Below are 21916 nucleotides of genomic sequence, written 5' to 3' on the forward strand. Positions count from 1 at the left end.
AAACTAACTAGTTTATCCCCTATTATTTAGTATTATTCTGGATTTCAGAGGGCTCAGTTGGAAGGAGCCCTGGCCCTGTCATTTTCCTAAATTAAGGATGGCTTTTTATTTTGTTTTTCTATACCTGACTTTGTCTTTGTCTTTTCTATTCCTAACTGGGACCTAGGCCTGTGGTCCTGACCCTTCCTTATATTTCCCTTCCTAGGGTGACCCTATTCTATGTGCCCTGTTTCTCTTAAGGCTGCTATTACTACCTTTGCTAATTCAGCCAATTGGGCCAATAGGCCTTACAGGGGAACACGGTGAAAAGTGTTCTAAGGAAGCCCTTCCCCCGACAGTATTTGGGTTCTACCGTGGGCAGAGGAATGGGAACATTTCCTCTAACCCCAGGTTTACAGAAGGACACAGGAAAGGGGAGCAATGTTTTAACATTGTTTACACGGGACAGAGTGGTTTTTTTTTTAACTCTCTAAGAGAATTTCGTATCCATGCCTGGGATCCCTAAAGTTCAGAGAAGCCTGTTGGAAACTAGTTGCTGTCAAACCCACTGTGGACGAGCAGCCTGGGCTGGCATTTCAATGGTTAAACAGTTTGCCTGTGAGAATATTATTAAGCCTTGCAGAGAGGCATTGAGACCTCATCATAAAGAAGCTAGTATATCCGAACACATCTATATCCATTCAGACATTGGGTCCTCCCATACATAGGGGACACAGCAACTGAGGCTCTAAGAGAAGCCTGCCCTGCCGACAAGGCAGGAGAAAGCGGCAAAGAATCATCTTTTTTTTATTCCTTTATGTCAATTTTTATAATTTTCTTTTCATAAAGCCCTTCTCAGGTGGAGACCCAAGTACATTAGAGATATTATTTTATTCATGCTATAGTAACTATAGCTCAGATTTATTTATTTATTTATATGTGAGTACATTATCGTACCATGAAAGAAAAAACTTTTTAGTTAAACTAAAAAGAGCCTGATCTTTAGGCCTCTGGGGCTTAATTATGTTCTTTCTTTAAATAATTCAAGCATGACTTTACAAAATATATTATAAGCCCCTTTAAAGTGAGGACTGTTTGCATAACCCACAGCGTTAGCAGAGACCCACGTATAAGAGGCATCCGTGCATCTGCTAAGTGAACAAATAATCACTCTTAGTAGTGTATATGCTCTTGCATTTGGAGTGTGTTGTCCTCTTATCTATTTTTTAGTGAGGAAACAGACTGTGTTAAGCCATCTGCACTGATTTGATTTCCTTTTATAAGGAGAGAACATAAATCTTTGAGGAATTCCAGGTCTTATTGGAATGACTCAAAACTAATTCCAGGTCAAGAAAAAGTTTCTTAAAATTCGAATCCTGGAAAGGTTGTCAAACATATTTGACCAAAAGATTATATAGTATTATTATATAATTAAATAGTATTCAATTATTTATTTAAAGTGACAATGACAAATGTTAAACATAAACATAGGTCAGTGAAACTTCAGTTCTTATGATTTAAAAATGGCTCTTTAAGGAATCAAGTACTTGATTAACATAACATAAAACCATTTCAATAACATATATACAACTTTTGCTTTCCAGGCAAATATTGGGGGGAAAAAATGTTTTCCCCTTTTAACAGGCTGATAAAGAACCAAATAAATTCTATATTAATTTATTTTATTTATAATTTCTTTCTAAGATTTCTCTTAACAAATCTTTTAACTTTCATAAACCTTTTTATCTAGTCTGAAATAACCAGTTTTAGAACAATTTTAAAAATATATATATTTCTATATCTTTTTTTTTTTTTTTTTTTTTTTTTTTTTTTTTTTTTTTTTTTTATCCTCACCTGAGGACATTTTCCATTTTTTTTTTTTGTTCAGGTAGAGTGGGAGGGAGAGAGAGGAACAGAGAGAGAGAGAGAAACATCGATGTGAAAGGAACACATCGAGTGGCTGCCACCCGCACAACCGACCAGGGCCGGGGACAAACTGCAACCTAGGTACGCGCCCTTAGCGGGAACCGAACCCGGGTCTCTCAGGACCGCAGGCTGACGCTCTAACCGCTGAACCAAACCGGCCAGGGCTATTTCTATATCTTATATTTTCCTTTATTAAAACTATATAATTTCTTTTTAACCTAATCTGAACTTTTAACTTTTAGACACGTTGAATATTTTTTCTTTTTTTGACAAGTACAAGTAATTAACATTCCTCTGATTAGCAAATATATTCATATTTTCAATAGACATTTTTTTAATCAATAGATTATTAACAAATCTAAATTCATCTTATAGCTTTTCTGTAATAAGAACCCAAAGTAGGCAAACTCAGTTTAATTGACATTTTTGTATACCTCAAGGGGGTCCTGAAGGATGGGATAGAATTTCCTCGGGGGCTGGGAGGAGTTAACTGTCCTTCAGGACAGGCGGAGGCATTGTTAACAAAACTTTTTTTCCTTTCATTTGAACCTCCGGACACTGACATTTCTAATTCAAATATTAATGTATACTTTTGATCAGGGTGGGGAACCCCGTACATAACGGACCTCACAGCAAACAAAAGATTCAAGTCAAAAGACCCTTCGGATGGCTAATTAACTCGGAATGTTGGCCACTCCAACTCACAGAGGATCTGGAGGACCCCAGGATCGGCTGGTGTTCTGTAGCCTTGGGATCTCCTGGAAAAGTCAGAAAAGTTAGCAAGAATGCATTCAAGGGGGGTACGGGGTGTTGACGGTCCTTGTCTCATCCTGCCAAAAGCAAAACAGAGCAGCAGAGAACACGGAACACAAATAGACAGACAACCGCGGTCAAAACACAAAATACTAATTTCAGAACAGACGCACCCGAAAGTGCCAGATGCACCCGAAAGTGCCAGATGGAAACCCACCAGGTTTCCTGCACCCGAAAGTGCCAGATGGAAACCCACCGGGTCTCCTGCACCCGAAAGTGCCAGATGCACCCGAAAGTGCCAGACGCACCCGAAAGTGCCAGATGGAAACCCACCGGGTCTCCTGCACCCGAAAGTGCCAGATGCACCCGAAAGTGCCAGATGGAAACCCACCGGGTCTCCTGCACCCGAAAGTGCCAGATGCACCCGAAAGTGCCAGATGGAAACCCACCGGGTTCCCTGCACCCGAAAGTGCCAGATGGAAACCCACCGGGTTCCCTGCACCCGAAAGTGCCAGATGCACTCGAAAGTGCCAGATGCACCCGAAAGTGCCAGATTAAAACAGATTGGTACCAATTTCAGAACAGATGGAAACCCACCGGGTTTCCCAGGTCAGGAGTCGGCGTCCCGACCCTGAGGGGGAAGTGCGGTTCAGCGGCGTCCCGCCCGCAACAATCCCAGAACGCTCCGGAGCTACCGAACAGAAAACAGATGGAAGGGGAAATCCCTTACCCAGATCCTCGAGGCTGAAGTCTTAGTCCAAATTAGCCGAATCAAAGCCAGAACGAATGTAGGTGCGGAGGGCGAGGAGGCAGCCCTCCGCGTAGTCTGAGGAGGTCGACCCCACGGAAAAGGGGGACCTCGCGGCTGATCTCGCTGGGGCCTCCAAATGTTGTAACCCAGGAGATCGACCACACTCAGACTCCATTTTTCAGTTTTTGGGGATGTTTTATTACCTGCGCAGGGACTGCAGCCAACCTACACAGAGGAGAACTGCAGCCCCGAGCTCAGGGGGAGGGTTGCTTATATAGGGCCGAGGTCACTCAAGAGTTTAGCAGAGCAAGCAAGCTGCTTGTACAGAAGCGGAGGCAGTTAGCGATAAGCAGGAGGGAACGGAGGGGGGAGGGAGCTGAGGCGAAAGGGAACTGGGTCAGCATACATCTGTCCTGCTATTCATTCCATTACCCAAGTTTTAAAAACTAACAAATTCGAGACAGATATCAGCGGTCAGTCAGGTGCAATACACACATGTTGAACAGTTACAGTTTTATGGGGTAAAGGGAGCTTCAGTTTCTCCCTATCAGTTTCTTTACAGAGCATGCAGGACACTCTGGCCTTGGGGCCGTTTGTGTCCTCCCTTTTCTTGAAGGATGTTGCTTTTCAAATTCCCAGTGAAGGTCAAACTCTAGTTAATTTTTATGGGGCTAAAGCCCTCTATAACATTCCCCATTGTTCATCTTGCTGTCTCTGAGGTTGTTAATTAGGGCAGCTTAAAGACAAGTTGGATTCTAAGGACAGTGAGCTACAACATACTTGCTCTGGGGTTTTCTTTTTGTTTGCTCTCTAGTTCTTTAAGTTGTACGGTTAGATAGTCTATTAGAGATTTTTCTTGTTTCTTGAGGTAGGCCTGTAGTGCCATGACCTTCCCTCTCAGAACTGCTTTCGCTGCATCCCATGGATTTTGTGGTGTTGTGTCTTCATTTTCATTGGTTTCCAGGAAGTTTTTAATTTCTTCCTTGATCTCCTTGGTAACCCATTTATTGTTTAATAAAATGCTATTTAGTTTCCATGTGTTCAAATGTCTTTGTATGTTCTTCTTGCATTTGATTTCTTGTTTCATGCCATTGTGATCTGAGAAGATGCTTGATATGATTTCAGTCTTCTTGAACTTGTAGAGACTTAGTTTGTGCCCTAACATGTGGTCTGTCTTTGAGAATGTCCCATGTGCACTTGAGAAGAATGTGAATTCTGTAGTTTTGGGGTGTAATTCTCTGTAGATATCTATTAAATCCATTTGGTCCAGTGCTTCATTTAGAGTCTCTATTTCCTTGCTAATTTTTTGACTGAAGGATCTATCCAGTGATGTCAGCGGGGTGTTGAAGTCCCCTGCTATGATTGTATTGATATCAGTTTCTCCTTTGAAGTCCTCCAGAAGATTTTTAATATATTTTGGTGCTCCTATTTTGGGTACATATATGTTTATCAAGGTTATATCTTCCTGTTTCAATATTATGTAGTGGCCTTCTTTGTCTCTATTTATGGCCTTCATTTTGAAATCTATTTTATCAGATGTGAGTATTGCTACCCCACCTTTTTTTTCCTTTTTGTTTGCTTGGAAGACTTTTTTTCCATCCCTTCACTTTCAACCTATGTGAGTCTTTTGTTGTGAGGTGGGTCTCTTGTAAACAACATATAGATGAGTTATGCTTTCTTATCCAATCAGCTACTCTGTGTCTTTTTATGGGAGCATTCAATCCATTTACATTTAAGGTGATTATTGATATTTACTTATTTATTGCCATTTTTGTTTAGTGTGATTCTATTTTTCTTCCTATTTTTCCTGGTAATTACAGCAGTCCTTTTAACATTTCTTGCAGTGCTGCTTTGGTGCTAATGTAGTCCCTTAGCCTTTTTTTGTCTGGGAAACTATTTATTTGACTTTGTATTTTGAATGATAGCCTTGCTGGGTAGAGTAGTCTTGGATTCACTTTCTTGTTTTTCATGATCTTGATTACCTCATGCCATTCCCTTCTGGCCTGTAGTGTTTCTGTTGAGAAGTCAGCTGAGAGCCTTATGGGGTTTCCTTTGTCGGTAACCTGTTGTTTCTCTTTTGCTGCTTTTAGGATTCTCTCTTTGTCTTGAATTTTTGGCACTTAGATACTATGTGTCTTGGTGTGGGCTTGTTTGGGTTCTTCTTACTTGGGGCTCTCTGTGCTTCTTGAACTTGAATGCCTTCTTCTTTCACCAAATTAGGGAAGTTTTCTGTCACTATTTCTTCAAATATATTCTCTAAACCTTGCTCATTTTCTTCTTCTTTGGGGACTCCGATGATGCGAATGTTATTACGTTTCCAGTTGTCTCACAGTTCTCTTAAGCTGTTTTCCTGTTTTTTAATTATTTTTTCCTTTTGGTTTTCTGATTGGTTGATATTTTTTTCTACCCTATCTTCTAATTCACTGGTCCTCAGCTTCCTCTACTCTGCTATTTAGACTTTCCCATGTGTTTTTTATTTCTGATATGTCATTCTTCATTTCTTCTTGGTGGTTTTTAATTTCCAACTGGTTGATTTTCAACATTTCTATGTCTTTACTCACGGTGCTCATGTCCTTACACATGCTATTGAGCTTCCTCAAGATCATGGCTCTGAATTCTAGTTCTGTTAACTTGCTTCACTGCACCTCATTTATCTCATCTTCGGTGGAGGTCTCTTGTTCTTTCATTTGGCCTTTGTTTCTGTGTTTCACCATTTTGGCTATCACAGTGGGCTTTGGAGCCTGCCACATTTTCCCTGTGGGTGTTGGTGTTGTGCTGTTTGTGGCTCCCTCTCCTGGGTTTGGATGAGGCAGGGAGTACCCACTTTAAACGCCACTGTGAAGTCTTACTTTCCTAGAGTTGGTCGCCCAGGTAATGGTAGTTATCCTCTAGCTTTTTTGCCTGGAGGCTATTAGTAGGGGTCACCTGGAGAACCTTGGTTTCTGAGTTGCCTGAAAAACTCCCTCAGGTGCTCAGTGTAAGAGGATTTTCCGAGGGTGGGGCAGATGCTGGTTGCTAATGGGCCTCAATTAGCATTTCAATGGCCACTGGGTGGTGTTGAATCTCTGAGGGAGGGGCCAGGGCCCTGGGAAGGAGTAAGATGACCACAGTATTGCATGGCTGCACTCAGCAAAAGCTCTGAGCACCCTCCAAATCCCAAGTGTCCCCACACAGTTCCAGTCCAGTCTGCCCTCCCTCTGCCGGAGCCCAAGGTGATTAGCTGCTGGCAATTTAGCCTCTCCCGGCTCTACGCAGTGGACCCACCTGGGACTTTAACCTGAGGGCACTGCTCCCCGCTAAGTGTGGCGGAGGCTGCCGCAGGACCCAGCCAAGGCAGCTGCAGGTCCCAGCCGAGGCAGCTACTGGTCCCAGCCTAGGCCACAGGACCAAGCCGAGGCTGCAGCAGGTCCCAGTGGGGGCCGCAGGTCCCATCCGAGTCTGCTGGTCCCAGCCCAGGCCACAGGTCCCAGCCCAGTCCGCTGCGGACCGTGGGCCCCCAGCCCCCTGTCGCGTCCTCACAAGCCTACCAGGATTGAGTCAGTGTCTCTGGTTATGTGGTCCTCGAAGCTGCCTTTCGGTTGCCCCTTCGTGACAATTTGTCTTTATTTTCGTTGTAATTCCAGTTTAGTCCTGGGAGATGATCTGTGTAGCTTCCATTCACTCTGCCACCATTTTTTTCCTTCCTGTACTTAGCTTTTTAAAGACAGAATGCTCATGGCCTTTCGTAGCCAGAATGTTTCTTTGAGGAAAAAAACACTGCTTTCCTAACCATGTATCACATCACAAGCATTTTCCTTTCTGTCCGGAGGAAAACATGCAAAGAGCTGCTAACTGAAGGGATATTCCACCCACCTTAGCTCTGTCTTCAGCCTGTTTGTTACACCTTGTTCATCAGTATAAATCGCCATGCGGGCATTGGCAGAACACACATTGTGAACCAAGGAGCTCTGAATGCCTGTTGAAGAAATTGGGCAGTAATATTAGTTGTATCTTAGCTTGAGAAAAAGAATTATTCATTGAGCATCTTTCATTAAAGAAGTAAGGATACTTTACATATCTCGGATGTGTTTATAATACAAGCCCTATCTTATGCTAATCTTAAAAGAAAAATACTTCATTTCCTTGGCTTTTTTATCTTTTAACCATGTGATTTATATATGTTAATTTCATAAATCAAAAGTTCTGGGAAAGACCTGCCAGTTTTCTAACTCTCACCAGGGTTGACCGTGAGATTAGCTTATGTGAATGATGTAGTAGTTGATCTCTATCACAGGGCAAGGATTAGAAAAAAGACACCTTGCCCTGGCCAGTTTGTCTCAGTGGTTAGAGCGTCAGCCCACGAACCAGAGAGACCTGGGTTTGGTTCCCGTTAAGGGCACATACCTCAGTTGCGGTTTGTCCCCAGTTCCAGTTGAGGTCGTGTGGGTGGCGACCACTTGCTGTGTCTCTCTCACGTCATTGTTTCTCTCTCTCTTCCTCCCTTTCTCCCTCCCATTCTGTCTGAAGATAAATGCAGAAATGTAACGAATTAAGAATCCTTGGGTGAGGATTAACAAAACAAAAAAAGACACCTTTTCTAAAGTGATATTTTTATAGCATGCCTCTCTTTTAGCCACTAAATCTTGTTTTAAAACCGTATGTGGTGTATACATGTGTAGACGCACACACAAGAGAGATCTTAGAAAGCTGCCTACCACACCATTAATGACTTACACTCTGGAGCCGGGACTTTATACTACGGGTCAGGAGGAGTGAGTAAAAGGCTTTAACAATTTCCTAACATCGCTTCTGTATCGTTTGATTTTTATGATAGTGTACCTGTGGATCCCTTGTAAAAATGAAATGTTTTGTTTTGTTGTTTTGTTTTACCAAAGCCAAACATAGAACATCAATACTACAAGTAAGCCATTAAAAATAGTTTCAAAGGGTAAGCCCCTTGCTAATATCAGACTGACTACCTAAAAATCACATGGAAAACTGCTTTAAAAAAGTAGGCAGTTTCAGGACCACCTTTGGAGAGTCTGATTCAGTGGCTCAAGGAAGAGAACTAGATGTCTGTATTTTTAATAGGCACCTAGGTGAGTCAGAAGCGCAGTGAAGTTCAGCAACTATAGCAAACGAAGTCTGTGTTCAGAGCATCGTGTTAATCCACTCAAAGGGGGGGGGGACTTTCCTGTAAGGCTTTCCTTAGGAATCGAAAGATGGTATTCTTTTTTGTTTTTTGTGTGTGTTTTTGGGGTAATAGAAAAAGGATATATTAATCCTATATTTATGTGAGCTACCACATAAGATAACCCGTAGCGCACTGATTAAAAGCACATTTTTTATTCTCTAAATATAGTGCTATTTTCCAATAAACTATAAAAGAAGTTTCTCATCTGAACCATACAAAAGAGTTTCTCAACCCGGTTCCTCATCTGAACTGTGAACACAGACTGGGATTTAAACTCGATGGCAGCCAGTGTCCTTTCTCCCGGCTGTCACACAGCTTGCCCCACAGAGGTGCACAGGACAAGTCCATTCCCATCTCAGGGATAACTCTCACAGGGCCCAGTTAAGAAAGGCTGAGTCAGCATCTTAAGTTGAAAGGTCGCATATTGAGTTAAGTGCCTCTCACCCTTCAGGTTGTGTTCAGTACAGTCAGAGAACATGATGCTGAAGTCAGAACACGCCCAGACTGTGAGTCACCTGACATCCCAGAACGAGGCCCTTCGCAGCAGCTTCCGCGAGCAAGTGCGACGCCTGCAGGACGAGCAGAGGAAGGCCGTGGAGACCTTGCAGCAGCAGCTGTGCGAGGTGGAGGCCCAGCTCTTCCAGCTCAGGAGCGAGCCGGCCACAAAAGGTGTGTGTAACAGCGAAGCTTCGTTGTTCGTGTTCTCGTGTTCCTGTCGCTCAGATACCTTCTGCACAAGTGCCTAAGAAAACAGAGCATTTACTAGGTGACAGCCAGTGACTCTGTATGAATGAACTTTGGACTGGCTCCCTGAGAAGGTCTTGGACGTTGGAGCCTTCTGGAGTGCTGACACCGGCCCGTGCAGCCCGACCTCGTGATTGTCGTGTGTGTCAACCTCCCGCACCCATATTTCCTTCTCGGACTCACACTGTCCATCTCCTGATGACACGTCCAGGTTCAGTAGTCACTGGATCTGTTTGGTGTTCTTCACTGTTAGTCATCAAAATATATCTAGAAATACTAAGAGAGTAAGAGGCTTGGGAACACTGCAGCAGCACTGAGTGTGGAGGAGTGCGTGGCCAGCACAGCTCTTCCCTCCAGGTTTCTGATTAGTTCGAGTGCTAGTCAACCACACCCAGTGTCGTCCATTCTGCTTTCTGCAGGAAATGGGAATGTCAGCCAAGATGAGGCTACAGTCGTCCCTCGTTTATCGCGATTAACCTGTTAACCGGGAAATTCCCTTTTTTTTTTTTTATCCTCACCCGAGGACATTTTTGCATTTTGTGTTCAGACAGAGCGGGAGGGAGAGAGAGGAGGAGAGAGAGAGAGAAACATCGATGTGAAGGGACACATCGAGTGGTTGCCACCCGCACGACCAACCAGGGCCGGGGACAAACTGCAACCGAGGTACGTGCCCTTAGCGGGAACTGAACCCGGGTCTCTCTGTACCGCAGGCCGACGCTCTAACCGCTGAGCCAAACCGGCCAGGGTGGGAATTCCCTTTTTAATTACGCAGCATAGAACGGGCGCGAACTCTTTCACTAAGACGTGTAAATATGTCACCCGGAGGACGTAATTTCATATTATTATTTTTTTATTTATGCTTAAAATAAATCAAAAGACTATGAAATATATATTTTTTTCCTTTATTTATATATAAAGCACAAAGGAAAATACAAAATTACAAACAAATAGAAAAGAATACTAACATATATTTCAAGGACGTATTCATACGTCCTACCCGTACCCGATATTATTTACGTTTGACATCTTTATACATCCCACTCGGTTAACAGGTTAATCTGTTCCAAACTCAAGCGGTTGCACCTGGCGTTGAAGGATTCTTGGGGTGCTCGCATACATAGGCCTCCAGTCCATACGTACAGTAATTTCAGTTTTAATTGTAATACAGGGGTGTATAATTGACTCAGACAACCGAGCGCGTGCTATATCATTTTCACTGTCTCGATCAACTTTTTAATGACTATATTTGAAAAAACTGCGATAGAATAAAGCCACGAAAATCAAAGTACGAAGTGGCGACGGACGACTGTACATCTTATATTAAATGTCAGCTTCATACTTAACACTGTTTCCCATGGGAAAAGTCACCAGGGCGTTGTCCATTATAAGTCACTCGTCAGGGTCAGAAACCAGCTTCAAGAAGATGTAACATCTGCCACCAGTCAGCACAGGGAGCGATCAGCCTGGGAAGCACTGGCTGACGAGAGGTGGTGATCTAGGGGCCAGCGGTAGAATAAGCAGTTAGGGGACGATCAGAAATCCAGGAAAATGCTTCAACAAATGTAGCCAGAAGGCTAATGTTTGAAACAAAATGGGGGCAACTTCATGGAATGGAAAATAAATGAAATTTAAGTGAAAAGAGCCAAGTCAGAGTTCTGGTCGCTGCTCCAGCTACGAGACCTTGGGCAAAGTCATTCACCTTCTCTGAACGTCAGGTTTCTTGGATGAATAATGTCCATTCCCAGCAGGCGGGAGCGCCTTGCTCAGGAACTAGTGCTGCTGGTTCCCTGCCCTGGTTCTAGTTCTTGTCTGAACACTGGCGATGTGAGCAGACAGGGGTAGGATCCCGCAGAGGTGAAGGGTGAGGGAGTGATTGACAGCGTCTGCTGAGCGGAGGTCAGCAAGTGCGTTTGGGCAGCAGCGGCAGCTCCTGGAGCAGCTGGAGTCTGGTTTCAGGTGGTTGGCGCTGAGCTCCCCGTGCGGTGAGCATCCTGCTCTCATAGCTCCTCTCACTGGCTGGCAGCAGTGAGCTCACAGCTTCGGCTGAAGTGACTCAAGTGGTTAAAGTGCAGTGACTACATTTGCGGACTGTTTTAGAAATTTAAAAAAAAATTTTTTTCTTTACTGATTTGAGAGAGAGAGGGAGAGAGATAGAAACATCGAAGGGAGAGAACAGCGACTGGCCGCCTCCTGCGTGCCCCCGACTGGGGATCGGGCCCACAACCTGGGCATGTGCCCTGACCAGGAATCGAACTGATGACCTCTTGGTGCAGGGTCGACGCTCAGCCACTGAGCCACACCGGCCAGGCTAGAAATTATTTTTTATACATCATTTACTTTTTCCTTCTATTTATTCAAATTCCTTACCACATCATTTAGTATCCCTAGGATCATTTTAATTTTATTGTGTATCTCTGTTAATGCAGAATTTATCAGTTTTGAACTCTTTCTCACTTCCCCTTTTAAAAATAAATTTAATAGGCCCAGCGTCTTTCCACCAACCAGTGAAGAACCTTCGAGAAAGGAGAAACACAGACCTCCCCTTGCTGGACATGCACGGTGTGGCCCGGGAGGAGGGGGAAGGGATGGAGACGACGGAGACAGAGTCGGTGTCCTCCGCGGGCACTCACCCGCCGTCCCTGGAGCAGCTCCTCAGTTCTCCTGAGGCGAAGCTCGGTACGCTTCTCTGCTGTGTGTGTTCTCACTTACTCTACTGTCTGGTCTTATTAATGTTACTCCAAATTTTAAATGCTTTTTTGATCTCCAGTAAAATTTCTTTCAGTATTCCAGCCCTTTTCAGATGGAAAACGTTCCTGCATAATGAAAGAAGAAAAAACATTTTAAAATTAAGATTAGTTCTGCCCCAAGCTTGAGGCAGAAACAGATGGTTGCAGCTCTGCAGCAGAAGTAGAGAGCATGGTGCTCTCGGCAGTCCGAGGGACGGTGTCATTCCTGCCAATACAGTAGTAGGGCTGAGTCTACCTTGCTACCTGGGGTGAAGTCTGGGTATGCTCACCTGTAACAAATACTCCTGTTCACAGTTCAGGGGGAGTCTGTCTGTCACCTTTCTGAAGGTTCGGGACCTGGAGTAGGAAAGACTGTGTCCAGTCACTGCTCATAGTGTGGGTGGGAGCTGCAGTCCCAGCCCTTTGAGTGACATCATCAGTGGGGAGAGGGATGCATCACTGTACAGGCAGCAGACCCCAGAGTCAAACTTGGCTTCATGAATTGCTAAAAGTACTTATTGAGTCTGAGCTTGTTTCGTCATCTGTAAAGTCTAAATAATGGTACCTACTCCAGCTCTTATAAAATTCTTATGAGAGCCCTGGCTGGTTTGGCTTAGCAGTTAGAGCATCAGCCCGTGGACCAAAGAGTCACGGGTTCAAGTCCAGTCAAGGGTACATACCTTGGTCATGGCTCGTCCCCAACCCTGGTCGGGGTCTTGCAGGAGGCAGCCAATCGATGTGTCCCTCTCACACTGATGTTTTTCTCTCTCTCTCCCTCTCACTCTATCTGAAGATAAATAGAAAAATATCCTTAGGTGAGGATTAAAAAAAAGAAATTCTTATAATAATCCATGATATAAGTGATCAGTAAATGTTAATACTCATTTTTAAGTAAAATGACACAAGCTCTTGGGACATTAGTCAATAGAGTAGGTTAAGTGATAAAACTAATAAAATGACATAAAAGCCTAATAAATGGCAGAACTGGGGCTCATAGAGTTTATATTCAGTTAGATTACGTGCTTCGCCACAAAGATTGTCTTACTTGTGTCACATGCCACGTGTAACCTTTTCCCTGTGTTTTGGTGAGTAGAGGAATGGCAAAGAGAGTGGACCTGTGTAATGACACAGGGTGTAAAGTGTCTGTACTAAGGTATTTTTCTTATGTAGAACTTTCATCTGTAAGCCTGGTTTGAACACTAATTACTGGAACAACATCTTGCAGAGTCTCCCTTGTGGCCTGCTGAGCTTACCAAAGAGGAGCTGATGCAGAAGCTCAGTTCCACCACAAAAAGCGTGGACCACTTGAACGGCCTGCTTCGGGAGACGGAAGCCACCAACGCCATCCTCATGGAGCAGATTAAGGTGAGGTCCAGAACGCTGCGGGCGCTTATCTGAGGTTAAGAATCCACATATCGGGTGTGTCCATGACATCTTAATTCTTAATTCGTTACATTCCTGAAATCAAGAAATACTAATTGTGTCCTAGCTGGTTTGGCTCAGCAGTTAAGAGCATTGGCCTGCGGACTAAAGGGTCATAGGTTGGAGTCCTCGTCACAGGCACAGACCTGAGTCACAGGTTTGATCCCCGGCCTCGGTCAGGGTCATGCAGGAGGCAACAAATCACTGTCTCTCTCTCACATCGATATTCCTCTCTTTTTCTCTCTCAATCTCTCTTTCCCTCCCTCCCTCCCTTCCACTCTGTCAAAAAATCAATGGAAAAATACCCTTGTGTGAGGAGTAACAACAACAAAAAAAATTAGTTGCTTTTATATCATATAAATACTATTTTAATTCCTACTCTTTCTAAGTAACCGTAATAGATTTAAAAATTAGACAGATGTTTACAAGACATTATTCCAAATGTGCTTAAATAAAACTTAAATGGGTGCAGGTCCTTAAATTGTAAAGATAAACCATTTCTTATTCAGTTCATCCTGCTGCTGTTTATGGCACTAAACTCCTTTTCCCAGAAGGCAGACTAGTGTAGGAGTCTTTCCTCCTTGAAGACGCCAGAGACATGGAGCAGCAGGTGGACTGGGGAGCGTGAGAGGATTCCACACAGAGGTGTTTCCACCCTGGTTCAATGGTGTGCCGACTCTGCGAATGTAGTCACACTACTTACTGAGTACTCATGAGCCAGGCTCTGGGTGTTACATGTATTATGGTATTCAATCCTCATAGTTGTTACCAAACTCAAGGGGTTTACTGCTTGGGGTGCTCTGTTCAAGAAAACGAGAAGTGGTTGTCGCAAGGCAATTGCATTTACTTGCAGCAGGTAAAGGAGACCAGACTCACATCCAAAGTTTTGCCTCCCCCAGGAGGGTAGCCATGGCTTCTACACACCATTTGGTCAATTACATGTTGATTTCTTCTTTCCAATTGGCTACATATGTGGTTGAGTTCCTGTTAAACTTACCCTGTTTACAGCTGGTCTGCAAAATATTGGGCTGCATTTTAACATTTATCAGGAATAGAATTTAGTAAGAACCACCCAGACCCTGAGCCCCTTGTCCTGTCTGAGAAAACCCCTGGCGAGAATAGCTGAAGCTGATAAACGGTGGAGCAGAATTCAAACCCTGAGCTCTGAAAAGCACATGCTTCTGCCCTGTGCATGCAGGGCCCCAGTGGTCCCTGTCAAAGTAATCTTTTTAAGGCTAGCTGCTCAGTTAAATACATTGTGGCCTCCCATCACTGAATCCTTGAGTGTGCCTCTCTGTAAAAACATTTCCCACCTAGTCATTATCACAGCTGACACATCACCACCAGCCCAGGAACCCAAGTGACTCGGTCTTTTATTTCCACAAATACATTCTCACATGGTTTCTTAGACCTGATTGTCACTTTTTTTTTTAATGACCCTAGGTTTTAGGACAGAGTTAGCTCACTTTCCTGGACTAATCTATAAAATGATGAAATAAAATAACATATTTTTTTGTTTCAACCCAGAAATCTTCACAGACTATCATCCCACATCTTATTCATATCCTTTGTTCCGTTCTTCTGGTAGCATTTTACATTGTCTTACCTTCCAGAATTTCCACTCTATCCTAAACTCAACTCTGTTTCTGGTTAAATGCTGTCCATTATGTAAACATAATTTCCCTGTGTACGTCTTAGCTGCCTGGGGCTCTGGGAGCAAGGCAGGGAAAGGGGTTCTTGGTGGGTACAGCTGTTCACCTCCCCTGCATTTAGACTCTGCTTGCTCTCCTTGCAGTGTGTTTGGTAACCCAGAGCCCGGAGCCCACTGGCTGAGTCTATAGAGTAGAAGTGGGGGTAGCATCATGGAACTAACCTTTATAGACTACATGGTCCCTAGTTTTCAGCACAGTTTCATAGTAACTGGACTCGAAGGAGGAGACCCTGAATTTCTGTGGGACCCATTGTCTCCTCTTGTCTGCGACACTGGACTGTCATTGACACTGTCTCTCCCGTCTTCTGGGAGCTTGTTGATATTTCTCATCTACATTTTCACCTAGGCTCTCCTTTAGTGTCGTTTGGGGGCATTGCAGGGGGAAAAGAAGAATGCATGTGTTCAGTCCACCATGTTTAACCAGAAACTCCTAAAACCCACTTTTATGTCATTTTTCTAATACCAGCTTCTCAAAAGTGAAATCAGAAGATTGGAAAGAAACCAGGAGCGAGAGAAGTCCGTAGCGAACCTGGAGTACTTGAAGAACGTCTTGCTGCAGTTCATTTTCCTCAAGCCGGGCAGTGAGAGAGAGAGGCTGCTTCCTGTCATCGATACAATGTTGCAGCTCAGCCCGGAGGAGAAGGGGAAGCTCGCAGCCATCGCCCAAGGTGGGAGAGCAGTCTTCACTCTGGTTTATAGACTTAACTGCACATCCTCTGGTGGGCGAGACTGCATGTGGGTGAGGTCTCTTTCATAACACTGTGACTTACAGTTATAACTTCTACACTTGGTGCGTTGTTTCTCCCTCTCTCTAGAATCAATAAACATTTGCTTAGGTGAGGATTTAAAAAGAGAGAGAATCATCAAAATACATTAAATCTAGTAAAGAGGAAGGATTGTTTCTTGAAATTCTCTTAATTATATGTTTGGGTGACTACATCAGCTCCTGATATAAAATGTTTTTTTCTGTGGGTTGGCGTCCCACATAAGCTTGGGGAATAAGGTTACCCGGCTCTGACAAGCGACATTACAACCCTCATACTAAACACCCATTAAGGGCCCACTTGCACCACAAGCAGGTGTCGTGACTGCCTGTTGCATCTCCGTGTAAGTGACACAATATAAGGTGCCTCATTAGTCCCCAAACGAGTGATATGGAGAAGCCACTACTGAGTGGGGCGCTGCTGCACCACGTGCCGTGTAGGTGCCCCCCGACCCCCAGGACTGCTCGGGACATGGCTCGTGAGGAGCCAGCGGGCCCAGCAGGCGAGCCGAGGTCTCAGCCCTGCTGCTCAGGCAAAAGCTCATCCTTCTCTGCATCCTCACTGCCGGCTTGGCCCTGGTTCACGGGCATACATCGTTGCCTGTATGCCAGGGTCTGCCACTGCAGGCGAGCAGAGGACAAAGGCCCACAACTGCAGGGCGGGAGGGAAGACTGTCATCAGCCTTTTCTTTACTCCTCAGCCAAGGATATGTTTTTATTGATTTGAGAGAGAGAGGAAGGAGAAGAGAGAGAGAAGCACTGATAAGAGAAAGAAACATCCATCGGTTGCCTCCACACATGCTCAACCAGGGATCGAACACACAGCCCAGGCATGTGTCCTGACCAGAAATCAAACCCATGACCCTTTGGTGCACAGGACGGCACCTCAGCCAGCCGGGCCGTCGTGAGCTTTGCAGAGTATCTCCAGACTGGCAGAGCGGGTGCTCCCTGACAGGCTCCCTGTGAGGACCCGGTTTGGTTGCAGAGGACACAGACCCTACTGGGAGAGGAAGTGCTCCGGGTGGAGCACATGTGCAGTGTCTCAGCCTGGCTCCTCTCTGGTCGTTACTTACCCAGGAGACGAGGGGCTGCCAGGAACAGTGACCGCGCAGGGCAGGTCCTGCCAGATCTGAGAACACAGCTGAGGTCCAAGTGTCAGACGTACCAGACGACTCCAGAACAGTCCGTGGTGGTGTTAGGGAAATGTTCACAGTCACCTGCTCTCACTGTTCCTGGGAGCAAAGCTGCCGCCGCCTCTGATGGGGGAGAGCAGTTGGTGCCCAGTCGTCCATCCCTCAGTAAAGAACATCCCTTCCTCCAGCTTTCTAGAAGCTCTTCTTGTAGACTGTGGAACACAGACTTCTGAAAGGCCTCCTGTCCATTAGCCCTCCTCCAGGTGTCTGTGCCTTTAGTCCTCCTCCCTCTAGTGTCCAGGAGACTGGGCTCGTGGTGCGTCTGCAACCAGCACAGCAGAGGCGGCGGCACGTCACCCAGGCTCACGTGCCCTGACATCTGCCGCACCAGCAGACCCTCCCTCCCACTCACACGTGGTGGGCAGCAGCTGCCGCACCAGCAGAACCTCCCTCCCACTCACACGTGGTGGGCAGCAGCTGCCGCACCAGCAGAACCTCCCTCCCACTCACACGTGGTGGGCAGCAGCTGCCGCACCAGCAGACCCTCCCTCCCACTCACATGTGGTGGGCAGCAGCTGCCGCACCAGCAGAACCTCCCTCCCACTCACACGTGGTGGGCAGCAGCTGCCGCACCAGCAGAACCTCCCTCCCACTCACACGTTGTGGGCAGCAGCTGCCTGCCAGAAAGGCCCATGTGGCGAGAGCCAAGGCCATCCCTCCAGCAGGTCTGGGGGAACCGAGTTCTCCATCTGCTGTGACTTTGAGCAGACCCTTCTCCACTGTCCTTTGATGTGAGACCCGGTCCCTGGCAGATACCTCGATTGTAGATTTTTGAGAGACCTTGAGGCAGAGGACCCAGCCAAGCTGTTCCTGACCTCCTGCCTCACTGAAACTGAGACAGTAAATGTGTTTTAAGCTGATAAGTTTGTGGTGATTTGCTGTGTAGCAGTTCATAGCTGACATGGATGAAACCAGACAGTGAGCAGAAAAAGAAATGAAAGCGGTGCGTATACTGTAGAAAGAGTTTCTCCATTTAACGTTTTGAAAGTGCTTCTCTGAATAAGACCCAACTGCACACATATGTCTGAGGACACAGAAAGTGTCTGCAAGGGTGTCCGCCAAATGTGGTGACGGTGCCTCTGGAGGGCAGGGAGGGGGGAGGGGCAGGACTGTGATGGGGAGAGTGCCGGCGGCTTGCAAGGCTGTGCAACTCTCGGGTCACTTAGGCTGACCTGCAGGTCATGTCGAGAAACAATGCAGACCTTCACTGAAATTTTCATGGACGCCCAGAATCTTTCTGAACTTTAAGACAGGATTTGTGTTGATAATAAAATGATAAAAGAGAAACTGGAACATTTGATACAAAATGATATAACCACCTTGGGAAAATGTGGCAATTTTTGTAAGTTAAACATCTTCACCGTACAACAGTCTCAGAGATGAAAACCTGTGTCTACACAAAGAAACACACAAACCTCGTGAACATATTAAAAACCACTGACTGCCCGGCCGGTGTGGCTCAGTGGCTGAGCATCGACCCATACACTAAGACGTCACCAGTTCAATTCCCAGTCATGGCACATGCCCAGGTTGTGGGCGTGCAGGAGGCAGCCAGTCGATGTTCTCTCTCATCGATGTTTTATCTCTGCCTCTCCCTCTAAGATCAATAAAGAAAAACAAATTTAAAACAAACAAAAAAAACTGACTTATAAACCCTAAAAGGGTGAATATTTTGGTATGTGAATTAGTTCTCAACTTTTTAAATTAAAAGCCTGTGCACAAATGTTTATAGCAGCTTTATTTCAAATTGCTAAAAACTAGAAACAACTCAAATATCCTTCAGTGGTAAATGAATAAACAAACTGGTGCAGACACATAATGGAATACTACTCAGCAGTAAGAGAGTGAACTCGCCATGGCCAGTTTGGCTCAGTGGGTAGAGCATCGGCCTGTGGGTCAAAGGATTGCTAGTTCTATTACTGGTCAAGGGCACGTACCTGGGTTGCGGACTCGATCCCTGACCCCAGTAGGGGTCATGCAGGAAGCAACCAATTGATGTGTCTCTCTCGCATCAATGTTTCTCTCTCTCTCTCTCTCTTTCTCTCTCTCTCTCTCTCTCTCCCTCCCTCTCTCTCTCCCCCCCTCCCCTTTCCTCCCTCTCTTTCTAAAAATCAATGGAAAATTATCCTCTGGTGAGGATTAACAAAAAAAAAAAAACCTGATATAGCAACGTGGATGGTTCTCGAATGCATTGTGCAAGTGAAAGACTATAAGACTTGGAAGGACTGTATACAATGTGATTCTATTTATATGAATTTCCAGGGGGGGGAAAAAAAACACTATAAGGACAGAAAGAAGTCAGTGGTGGGTGTGGGCAGAAAGGGCTGGGAGAGCTGGAGATTCAGGGCAGCTCCTGGGTGGCACTGCCCCTCTGCAAAGGCCGGGTTTTACCGGGAGTGAACTATACTTCACAAAGCCTGATTTTTTTTTTTTTTTTTTTTTATCCTCACCTGAGCACATTTTTCCATTTTTTGTTCAGATAGAGTGGGAGGGAAAGAGAGGAAGAGAGAGAGAGAAACATCGATGTGAAAGGGACATATTAAGTGGCTGCCTCCTGCACGACCAACCAGGGCCGGGGACAAACTGCAACCGAGGTACATGCCCCCAGCTGGAACCAAACCCAGGTCTCTCTGGACCACAGGCCGACGCTCTAACTGCTGAGCCAAACCGGCCAGGGCCAAAGCCTGATTTTTAAGTAACTAAAAAGCAGTCGCTTTTGGTCTAGTTTTGAGTTTTATTGTTAATTTATTGGTTTTAGGTTCTAAGTTATGTAAAGGCTTCTGTTTTACAAGAATGTAAATAGTTCCTCTTATTTTCAATATTTAATTGTGCTAGAGAATTTATTTCGGAATTATCTAATAGAGAAAGACAGTAAACACTGAAAGTTGAAGAACAGAAATACTCATAATATAAAAGTACAGTATGAGAAGACTAATATTGTTTTTCTTTTAATTCCCCAAAGGCGAGGAGGAAAACGCTTCCCGTTCATCCGGATGGGCATCCTATCTGCACAGCTGGTCTGGACTCAGATAGAGTGGCAGAAAGAACATTATTTATTAACCAAATAGACTCCATTTGGCAAAAGTAGTTCACATATATTGCTGTTATTTTTCATCAAATAGTGTGTGTGTATATCCATGTCTGCAGGTATTGGTACATGCGTGTGTCACACACACAGGTGGGCAAAGTAGGTGTACACTCCTGATGCAGTGGGACCTAGAGAAAGGAGCTGTGTCACGTCCTCGCGTCTGCAAGCCTGCCCTGGGCGTCTCAGCGGGGGGAGGGTGCTCGGTATGCGTGGGTGCCCGTCCACGGCCTGGTTCTGTGCCCCCGGGAGCTCACTCCCTTCTCTGGGGCCGGGCGCCTGCCTGTGGGCAGCACTGTGAATTTTCAAATTAAACTAAAGTTTGGTACCATGTTAACTGGAATTTAGGCTTTTAAAATAATTTTGCAAGAATATTTATGGCAAGGTCAGACTCATAGATTGTAATTAGTTAAAAATTGTTAAAGAAAGGTGTTAATTAGAACATGAAGGAAAATGCTTTATTGATAAAGTTGGTTTGTTTAAATAAGCTACAATTAATTATGAGATGAAGTTAAAATACAGTTTATGTAGTTATTTACTGTACAAGGAACTGCTCTTTTTCCCTCTGAAGGAAGTCACTGCGAAGCCCGCGGTGCCGTGAGCCCCGGTGCTGCCTGGCGCAGCTGGGCCTGAGCGGCGGGGACGCCCTCACCTCGGGGGCTTCACACCGTCTCCAGGCTCTCCTTGTGGCTCAGCTACTATAAGCCATGAATCTGCCTTGAGAATTCTCTCCCATCTCCCCAAATAAAAATGTATCAGAACAGTGACTGTATCACTCAGCACTGTATCAGCTGTGACACTGAGGCTTCCCGTGTCTCAGCAAACAGCCTTCAGCACGGTTCCCTTCAGAAGTTCCAGGGCCTGTGAGAGGTCACCCCACCTCTCCCAGCCTCTGGCTAACTCCCGGGAGCTCTGGCTGCCTGAGATGCCTCTGAACACAGTTTGCTGAGTGGACCAAAAGAGTGTTCCTCGAGCATAAATTTGAGAATTCTGGTTTTAATATCTGTGTGTTAAATGACACACAGTGTTCTGTGAAGGTCTCTCTTGGGATTTGTGTTCTAATTTTCCGTCTGAGCTGGTGAACTGATTGCACTTTGTTACTCAGAACGTTGGCCTTCAATTTTATTTAACTGAAATTTGCTGCTGACGTGTTGAGTTTGTTCTTTAGAAAGTTTCTCCTGTATCACTTCCCTCCTGTTGTAGAACAGAACTAACTACTGAATGTATGAATGAAAATCCATCTATTTCAGAGCTGAATTTAAAAGTTCAATTTTTTTTACTTTATAAACTGTGAATATAAGTATGTCCGTGCATACAATGAAACTATAATAGTGTTTAATAAATTCTACTCTCTCTAAATCTAGGCCTTTTTTTGAAGTCTATACACTTGTTTTGAAATCTAGTTTCTACTTAAGAATGTAATAAAAATACCTTTTCGCATGATCAAAAAATTATTACTTTGATTACAAAAGGAATATTCTTTCATGGTTTTAGCAATGAGAGGAAATGTAGTGATTATTTTAATACTTCTATTAAATATGTTTAATGATATGTTTTTATGCCTACTCTTTCTTTTAGACACTGTTTCTTTGGGGTTTTAAATTAGTCTATGAATTGGGATTGTGATGTCCTTTATCATCATCATCAGACAGCTGGGACCTAGAATATCAGGTGCTCGAGAAAACAGAGG

The 21916-nt window shown here is 44.8% G+C and overlaps 1 protein-coding gene across 2 annotated transcripts in view; it reads left to right on the forward strand.

The window, feature by feature from the left end:
* The window catches only part of GCC2 (GRIP and coiled-coil domain containing 2), a 94933-nt gene extending 73330 nt beyond the window's left edge, over nucleotides 1–21603 (forward strand). Inside the window, exons 19-23 of one of the 2 annotated variants that reach the window (XM_036255874.1) lie at nucleotides 9034–9251; nucleotides 11808–12002; nucleotides 13278–13417; nucleotides 15652–15853; nucleotides 20104–21603. In XM_036255874.1, coding sequence (XP_036111767.1) covers nucleotides 9034–9251; nucleotides 11808–12002; nucleotides 13278–13417; nucleotides 15652–15853; nucleotides 20104–20174 — 826 coding nt within the window. In that variant the 3' untranslated portion in view covers nucleotides 20175–21603. Of the gene's footprint in view, nucleotides 1–9033; nucleotides 9252–11807; nucleotides 12003–13277; nucleotides 13418–15651; nucleotides 16383–20103 lie in introns of those variants that run through there. The other variant, XM_036255873.1, reaches the window with a different exon arrangement.
* Nucleotides 21604–21916: the final 313 nt, after the last annotated feature.

This window comes from Molossus molossus, unplaced genomic scaffold (genome assembly GCF_014108415.1).
Source record: "Molossus molossus isolate mMolMol1 unplaced genomic scaffold, mMolMol1.p scaffold_m16_p_12, whole genome shotgun sequence".
Classification (NCBI taxonomy): Eukaryota; Metazoa; Chordata; class Mammalia; order Chiroptera; family Molossidae; genus Molossus; species Molossus molossus.